Here is a 9,996-nt window from a genome sequence, read left to right on the forward strand (position 1 = left end):
ATGTTGTTCCATTCCTCTGTTTATCATGAACATTTGTTCTGCCACCACTGAACTCCCTACAGCACTTAAACACACACACACACACACACACACACACACACACACACACACACACACACACACATTCAGTTTACAGCATCTTTCTCATAAACTATTTCAATTTGCAAAAAAATTTCAGTAGGTGTTACTCCTGCAAGTAGACCTGCCGCAAGTAGGAAGCGGATTACAGCAAACAGAGCACACTCGGCGGGATTTGACATCTTTCATGCAACTGGATACTACAACGTGAGTTTACGTACTCGCGTGTTCCTGTGATGCTCAGTCTTGTCAGGGAATTCCCTTCTACCACTCGGTGTTGCCAACCCTCACACAAAAAGAAAAACTTTTCCTCACTAGTGCTACTTCCTTTGGAAAGGAGGACAGAGGGGCTGAAATGCATAATATTAAGAATATATGAATCCATGTGTCTGCAGCAAATCAACATGTTTACAGCATAAGCTAATGAATGTAGTTGCTGTTAAAGTTTGTTTAAAAATCGTACAAACATTGTCTTTTGTATGTTTCAGATGAACTTACAAAATTTCTGCAGCACAAGTCGGATTGCACAGGACTCTTCAGTAGTAACCAGTGGAATCTAAAGAACAGTTTGAGCACGGAATGTCTATTGAGTACAGGAAGTAGTAAAACAGAATGAACAGAATGTAATGTGGTTCTTAGTGAATAATGACTACGCCTGACAGTGACAGTGGCAATGACTGCAAGACTGAAGATAATTCACTGCACATGTGAGTGGGTTGGAGTCAGCAGTTTTGTTATTTGCCTGTTGTCAAACTGGATGTTACAAGGACTTGTATGTAAGACATTAACATGACAGGTTCAACTGCCATTTTGTGGGGATGAATACAGTGTACATTACCAACAGATCTGTGTAAAGGTACTGGAGAATCTGCACAAATGTTACCAATCTAGTGACTGAATAATGTACTAATCAATTCATTCCTGTGTTTTATGATGTGATATTCAGAGAAATGCTAATGTACAGTGAAATACAGCAATAGTAGGATATTATTCAGAATATTTTGAGTCTAGTTTTATAACAGCATATTCTGTCATATACTTTTCTGGATTTATTTGTGTTCTCTTCTTATCATTCAGAAGCATGGAGTTTTGCATTTTTAGAAAACTTCATTGGAAAATGTTACATAAACGTGATCATACTGAAGGTGGAATCTTGTGAAAAACAGTTTTGTGTAACTCTGTATTTTTATGCATCAAATGATTGTTTCTCACTAAATTCTGATCAGTAGATAATGTGAAGGGTCTAGTATTGCTGAACAGACTTTCATCATATTGCATATTATGCTACTATTTTTTGTCGCGAAGATAAACTGATGTAATTGACTATGAAAAACAAGTCGTGTAATTACAAGTCTTTGCTGATGTACCATAATTAATTGAATTTGTCTGAAAAACTCCAATGGAGCTACAAGCAATAAATTATTTTTTTTACTGCAGCTGAAACCTTTTATACACTAATAGTTTTTTATATACAAAAATATTTATCTTTGGATTAGTACATATGTCATGCAGCTTGATGGCTCGTTAACTTCATATAAAATTTTAGTACTACTGAAGTAAGTATTTAATATCTGTAATTATTTTAATGTGTGGCATGTAAGTAGTGACACTTGGTCTTATTAGGGTATTTCAAACTTTGGGACCAGCAAGTTCTAGTTGAGCTTTCCAACAGTCTTCCTCTGTAAAAGTGAGCCATCACATAATACTGTACACAAGCATATTGGATTGCTAACATTTTTCAGAATGATCAATATACACTCATTTCTGTGCCCTTCCACTCATTCTTGGTGTTCACTTTCTAAAGTATGCCCCAAGTTGCCAATCCTCTGCAGTTCTCCAGTCATTCAAGTTTAATTTCTTAACACAGCTGCAAATATGTCCATATGACAAGGCAGAGCAACGTTTCTACTCTGCTCCCATATGAATTTGTGCTCACAATTCACACTTTCTTTTGTATTGAAACTTCCTGGCAGATTAAAACTGTGTGCCGGACCGAAACTCGAAATCGGGGACCTTTGCCTTTCGTGGGCAAGTGTTCTGCCATCTGAGCTACCCAAGCACAACTCGCGCCCCGTCCTCACAGCTTTACTTCTGCCAGTACCTCATCTCCTATCTTCCAAACTTTACAGAAGCTCTCCTGTGAACCTTGCAGAACTTTTGCATTACTGATCAGTTCCAGAACTAATGACTCTGTATATCAGATAATGAAATTGGTTTTGCAAATGATTATTAATTTTATTCTGTAGCCAATGGAAATAGATGGCAGTCTGAACAATAGCCATTTTAATCAACATAATTCCTCTGTGTTTACCTTGAATTATTTTTGAATTATACACATTTGTAGGAGAATATAATGGCTTTGTAGCATTGGCACATCTTATTGAGATGTGATCCTCATCTGCATGTACGATATTGCCACAAAACTATGATGTTACATCAATTTCAGGGTATTTTGTCGAAAATAGTGAATATTCTCATCAGGATGAGTGCTTCACCTTTTAAGCCAACTCTGCTTTCTTTTTTCCATTATCATATCTTTAACTCACATTTTTATTCAGGCAGTGGAATGATGATTATAAGCAAAACCTAGTTGTGCTATAATGGCCTCTTTTTGCCATAAATTTTACAGAACACCTGTATAAAATTTGAATGGTTCTACAAATATTTTCACATACCTAACAGTTAGCAGCTTCAATGTGTGTTCTGTATAAAGAATCAAGAGCAGCATCAAACCAGTCTTTGAATTGAGGATCACAACCGTAAAATGGCCATGCAAAATGCCACTTTTTTTTTTTTTTTTTTTTTTTTTTTTTTTTTTTTTTTTTTTTTTTTTTTTACTTACGTTTTCAAAGGTTGTTGGTATGCTAGACCATGAGCAGTGATACTTTTGTGTCCAGAAAGTGGGCTCAGTGTCCAGCATGCATTAGTACCCTATTCACATAATTACCAGGCAAACCAACTGTGTGAAGATTTTCAGGCCATAAGTAAATGGGAACCCTACGGTTTAATATGTGCTTCAAACCCTGGTGCAATTTGGCATTTTTCACATTAACAAACAATTTACAAGGATAAAGGAAGTTATAAACGACAGAAAAAAAATCATAGGATTGATTGGGAAGTGAACCCCAGACCTTTAGATTGCTAGTCTGGCAACTACCCTCTTAACCAACAAGCTATAAGACCATAAAATCTAACATGCAACTATTTCATTTGGTGATAATCCATTTATGTTAGGTGCATCTGTCTCTTCCAACAATGCAGGCCTAACTTTGCACTTCATACTCATCAGTATTGTGCCACTATACACTAGCCATAGTATAGCAAATGATTAACTTATTGACAAGATTTAAACCTGTGTGTTTATATCATTGTTTCGCCAACTTTCTAATGTTTTGGAGCAGTAGATAAATTCACTACTCCAAATGCAACTGCTCTTAGACAACACGTCACAAGTTTATATTTTCGAGTGGGTTACAACATCCCACAGTGCTTGAAAATGACCATGAGTCAAAATTGCAATTGCAGTAAATAATGTTTTAACAGCGCAGAGCGGAATGATTTCATTTAAAAATGACTTGAAGGCTGTGGACTTGGTCATCATCGAATTTCTAAATAAATACTGTATGTTATACTTTATTTCCTCTTAGTGCTCTCTTTGCATTTGCCTTTTCAGCATTCTCCATTTTCTCCTCATAGTGATTTGATTGCTGAGTTATTCTTTTGGCTACGTGCACTAGATCGTCTTCTTAAGTGTTCTGTCTGTCCTCATTCCTCTCATGCTCCATGAAAGCACGTTGTAAGTAGCTCCCTACCTTCAAGAAACATTAACAGGCACACAAAAGTGACGTATATTCACATAAACATACTGTTACCTGAATAACTGATAGCAGCTGCTTTCTTCTTTTCAGTCACTAGAAACTTGTTTACACACCAGAAATAAATCTTTGTATCGGATACCAATATGATTTTTTAGTGCTGTAACTTTCACTGTATCATTTGTCTTGTACTTACTTAAGACCAAAAACTTAAATTTCAAAAAGTGTATTTTCTTCTTTGAAATTTGAAAGTATCTCACATTCCTACTGATCAGATAGTGTAAGCTTATTATTTAGTGTGTACTGTTAGTAGTGCACACAGCATCAAATTGCTATGTGCCTTCCTATGGTATTGAACATCTGTAAAAATGAAATGCTTTTTTAACATTGTCAATAGTCACGCAGAGTGTAATAAAATTCCTGTATATTTTTGTATCTCTGAAAGTATTAATTTATGTGTATTTATGTTAGAAAAATAGGACAAGATTTTCTTTATCTGTGCTTAAAGAAAATTCATTACTGTACAAATTTCATTGTCATTATGTAGGAGTCTGTGTATTTTTTGGTTATCTCACCAAAATTTAGTGTAACTATAAAAGAAAGACATTCATCATAATTTTTTTAAAAAATTCTTATCAGAAAAATAAAGCAAATTTCAGAAACTTAAGTCTGCAACAAAAAATTAAAAAAGAAGTCATTAGGTACAATTTGGTCTTAAATTCCAGTACATGTTTTATTTTTGCTAATGACATATGCAAAATTTTAATTTACTTTGGGAAGAAAATGACTACAAAAGCTAAGTAGTGAGCTCAACATTTGAATTTGCAAAAAAGCTGAACAGACTGAAAAGTACATATATTTGATCCATTTATGCTTCCTCTGGTGAGCTGTAAGTAGTCAAACAGTACCAAAACAATCAATGTGTGATGCCAGTAATGTTTTTATTACTTAAACACCAGTGGGGGAGGAATAGTAAACATTCTTCTCCTCACCAAGGCTGAAGCTACAGCACAGTGTGTACTTGTGCCAGTTTCTTTTTTGTTTTCCTGTCCCCCTATTTCTTTTATAACATAATTAATTACTGTTACTAGCAATCTATCCTTTGCAATGACACACACCATTTTCATTATACTAAGAACTAATGGAAGAAGAGGGAGAAACAGAAAAAGAAGGAAACATAGCATCATTAAGAAATTAAGGAACACCATTTTCCCATGACTGTTGAAATTTTAAAACATGACTTGGAGGAATGATAAAATTCTAGAAAAATGTAGTCAACCCACACAATTTCTTCAACAATAAAAGGAGCCAAATCAGAGGCATCATTATAGTGGATAAGTTTTCTAGGTGAATTGTATAGATTATAAGTAACTATTTTGAATAGAGTACTAGATATCAGTTTTTAGTATATACATAGATGACAGTTTTCTCTATGGAAGTATGGCTTTAATCTGTTGAAATGTACACTCACAGGTGATGTGAGTTCCAAAATACGGTATGGTCCCTAATTTTAACCACAGGATTTCTCTATAGAACCCAGTCACCTGATCATTAGAGTGGCAATATTGCCTATCGATTGCCTTTGAATAGTTCTGTTGTATATTTTTCTATATTATTTTAAGTCATCTTGCTAATCCATTGACTTCACCTAAGTCAGTATCTGCCAGTAATTTTTCTAATTCAAATGGAAGCTCATTTTCTGCACGTACAAAACGTTGTAGCAGTTTTGTTCAGTTAAATCATGAATTCTACTATTGTAGGAAGAAATAATGGATGGCAGATACCTGTCCAGTCATTGTAGTTTTTATTGATGTAATAAGAAAGCATCTAAGTTACAGTTTTACGCATGAACCCCAGTCTTCCATCCTCTTTAGAATGAAGAGGTGTTCTCCATTTCTTCGTTCTAAAAAGTTTACAAACTTGAACAAGTAATGAAGTCACAAAATTTCTCTCTTGATCTGTCAGTATCACATCAGGACTTTGAAAACACAGAAGCAAATGTGGAATGGATGCTTTTGCCACAGTTTCTGTGGTCATGTCAGTAATTGAGAGCAAGACTAGGAAACATGAGAAGCAATAAATTATTGATAATATGTACTTTTTGTCTTTTTGTATTTTTGGAAATGATCCTAGGATGTCTAAAGCTACTATTTCAAAGAGTCTGTAGGCTACAGTTTGTGTTTTTGCAGTGGAATATTAGACTGAGTCTATTGTGTGCAGTGTGCACAAGGTATACAGGCACTGATATAATCTTCAGTTTCATGCTATTAATCTTTCCACAAATATTTTGTGGCCACAAGGGTATTTCATGCCCACTTCCTGCTGTAAGAAGCTTGAGTACTATTATGACACTGTGCAGTGGCACATCGTTGCAGTACTTGTAATATTACCAATTGGCTCTATTGTGGGGTTTTACAGTATAAGATACCATCATCAGACAAAATCTGGCAGGGTGGCAAGCTGCTGGCATTCTCATCTTTTCCTGGTGCTTATTCCAATTCAGCTCTGTGCACTTCCTCTGCTTGCAGCACGCAGACTTTCCTCCTTAGTGCATTGGCATTTTAGGTAAATTTACTGGACTTTGTAATCGCACCACTGGGTTCCAGGGCCCATCATGTCAAGTGACTACTCTGGTCTTAAATGTAGAAGTTATACTAGTGCGGCATCCTCAGTGACTACTGTGAAATCTTTGCCGTAGAAATAGGACTTGAAGTAATTTACACCAAATATCGGATCTATCAGCTCCATGTTGGTAGTTCCATAATTAATTTCTGATTTGTTAAGCTGTCAGAATTCATAACTAATTGATTTTTGAAATCATATTGTTCCTTGCTTAGAATATGACCAATGTATTAACTGCTGACTTCACTTGACAGAATTAATGGTTTTTCAAAGTCTGGATAAGCTAATAAAAGTAATTTTGTCAAAACATCCTTAATTTGCTGTACTCATATGACATATTGAGTGGTACAATGGAGAGGTTCTCCAATTTTCACTAATTTAGTCAAAGGCTTCATGACCAAGTCCTAATCTTGGAGATATCTGTGACAATAGTTTGCAAGATGCAGAAACAATTGTAGTTCTTTTATGTTCTTTGACCCTGGCAAATCATCAGCGGCTTCTGTGAGGTGTGGATGGGGTTTAATGTGTGCGGAACTTGTAATGTGGCCCAGGTAGTACACTGGATACTTCACAAAAGAACACTACTCTAGTTTTGAGTTCAGGTTTGCACTTTGGAATTGTGACCATGCACTTCTCAGTCATTCTAATGTTCCTTGATTGACCAAGAAAAGAGAATGATATCATTGACATACACGAAGAACATAGTGAGTTTCAATCCATGTAATAGCAACTCTGCAAGGAAAGTAGTGTGTGCATTTCTTAGTCTGCAAGGCAGTCTGAGGAAATCATATAGCCCAGAAGGTACAACAGGTGCTGTCTTGGGTCTAGGTCTATCCTGAGGAGAAATTGGTAATCCGACCTGTGGTAAAATATTTGCTGTTCCCCTAGTGGTCAACTGTTTTGTCAATGGAGGAAAATGGATAAGAGCAAGGAGTTATAAATTGATTCACTGCTTGCATACCAATGCAGAGGTAATAAATTTTCTTGCCATGGATACTCCTTTTTTTTAGACACTGTAACTTAGACTAGAGGAAGGCTGAATTGTCCCTGCATCTAACTGCTGTTGAGTGCTTTCTTCTATGATGGATTGTGAGTATTAGGGGATTTAATGAATTTCCTGAGCTATTGGCCGTGCATTTCAAGTCTGAATTTTGTGCTGCATTAAATGCATGGCTGGTAAGTACAGTCTTTGCTCCATCAGCCACGTGAATTTCTCTGACACCAGATACAACAGATTCCTGTCTGGTTCTGAAAAGAACATTAATTTATCTCTCAACTGATTTTTGATTGGTGTTTGTTTTGATTGGTGTTTGTTTATACAGCAATGTTTTCTAACTCTTCACAGATAACTTTCCACATCTTTTAACACAACGCTGGGTCTTCCAAGTTTCATGAGACCTTACTACTTCTGTCTTAAAGTAATCAACAACCTACTGCTTCTATTTCTTGTACACTGGCCACTACATTTCCATGTTGAATTATTATTTCTTGTGTCTTAAATTTGTCTAAACACATGGGAACACATGTTTCTCCTTTACTTCTTTCAGCTTGATGAATGACTTTTTGCACGTATTTTGAGATTATCCATAACTCTGTTTCTGGTGAATGGGCCAACAAGAGAAATAGTTCCTGCAGACTCTTGGACCTCAGTAGTTATCCAGCAAACTCTCATTCTACTACAGATGATTTCTGTGGTGTGTGGTTTCAACACTAACAAGGGGGTGATACAAATTTCTCCACACCGATTTCATTTATATTGAAAGAGTGTGTGGGCACATCTAGGACTTCAACATATATAAACAGGAAGATGCAACTCCCGACCATTTTTGAGAAAACTAAGTTTGAAAATTTTAGGCATGCTTGTATACTTTGTATGGTCACCAGCGCAACAGGCGTCTGAAGCCAAACAAGTAAGTGCAAGGTCTCTAGATTGAATCTCACTGTCTGTACTTCTTTTTTGATTCCCATGAAATACTAACTACAGATCTATTATGACTGTGCAAAGTACCAATTTTTAATGAATCTGTACTACAACATAAAGACAAGTTCTAGTTCAACACTTTTACCTAAAATCTCAAAATGTTTGTGACTAATTGACTTCAAATTTTGATGTGATTCTGTAATAAATGTTCAGGTGGACATAGGCTACATATTTTTAAATTTACATGGTATGTAAGTATGTATAAACTATATAAATGGGAAGTCTGGCTTCAGCTGCCAGAGACTGTGGTCATGTGTGTGTAAGTTGCATATTGTATGTTGTGTGAGTGTGGGGGCGTGTACACAGTCGTGTGCGAGTGTGTGCCCTATTTTTTTTGTCAAAGGCCTTGTTGGCTGAAAGCTTATTGTGTGACAGTCTTTTTGCTGCGCCTGTCTGCAACTCGGCATCTCTGCTCTATGGAGAGTATCGATTATCCTTTTCCTAATCTGAATGGGAAAGGTTGATAACAAAAATCTTTTGACAAAATTACTTCATATTGTTATGCAGTACTCCAGTGAATGTACAAATGGACATACACTACTTTTCAAAAATATATGTGGCATATAAATATACATACAGAGGGTGGCCCAGAAACATTGTGACAAACTTCTAGGGGAGGTGAGATACATCACAAGGATTGAAAACTGAAAAGCAACCAATAGCTGCAAATGTGAGGGGTAAGTGGTAGCAGAAGTTGAAGATCAAAAGGGAAATGTAAGAGTGATTCATATGAAACATTAAGGCGTAATGAGTACACATGGTGTATAACATGAATACAGCTCTAATGTTACAACAGATACTCGAAGCTTGCATCATCAGGTGCCACACATGTCTGACACCTACAGGACATTGACTGTCAGACACACTTAAATGTACTGGCAGTTTCCTTGATTGTAGTAGCTGTGCAGGTAATTCTTGCAAAGAGACTCATTTCAGATTCCACAGGATAGTGATGCATCAGAAATTTCATGGCTCCCCACAGAAAGAAATCTAGGCTAAATAAATCCGGTGAGTGTGGTGACCAGAGAATTGGTCATCACACTCAATCCATTAATGCAGGAATGGGCTAATGAAATGGCTATGAAGAACCAGTCCAAAATGAGCAGACATCATGTTAGAACCACATGCTGTATCTCACATCTATTGGAACATCTTTGGGCAAGCTGAAGTGGACCTGTTCCAGAAAGGTCTGATAGCTCATGGCAGTAAAGTGGAATGGTAAAAGGTATGGCCTGATTTAGCAGTTCCCAATCAAACCTGGCCACACACTAACTGTGAAGCGATGTTGTGCCATAAGGTGCCACACAATGTGGGGCTTTTCTGATGCCTGTAAATGCTCATTGTAATGATTGAATACGCCATCGTTAGTGAATGTGGCCTCATCTGTGGACAACACACAAGCCGGGAAATGCACATTGCAATGCTACCATTTTGTTGCAGAAACCAGTGTGTGATATGCACACATGCGGGATGATCATTGGGTTGTAATAACTGCACCCT

The 9,996-nt window shown here is 36.5% G+C and overlaps 1 protein-coding gene across 2 annotated transcripts in view; it reads left to right on the top strand.

The window, feature by feature from the left end:
• Positions 1-1,511, top strand: part of LOC124605630 (lysophosphatidylcholine acyltransferase) — a 691,248-nt gene extending 689,737 nt beyond the window's left edge. For both annotated transcript variants that reach the window (XM_047137446.1, XM_047137447.1), the window contains exon 11: positions 567-1,511. In XM_047137446.1, the coding sequence (XP_046993402.1) occupies positions 567-694 (128 nt within the window). In that variant the 3' untranslated portion in view covers positions 695-1,511. The remainder of the gene's footprint in view (positions 1-566) is intronic.
• The last annotated feature ends 8,485 nt before the right edge of the window (positions 1,512-9,996 follow it).

This window comes from Schistocerca americana, chromosome 3 (assembly GCF_021461395.2).
Source record: "Schistocerca americana isolate TAMUIC-IGC-003095 chromosome 3, iqSchAmer2.1, whole genome shotgun sequence".
NCBI lineage: Eukaryota > Metazoa > Arthropoda > Insecta > Orthoptera > Acrididae > Schistocerca > Schistocerca americana.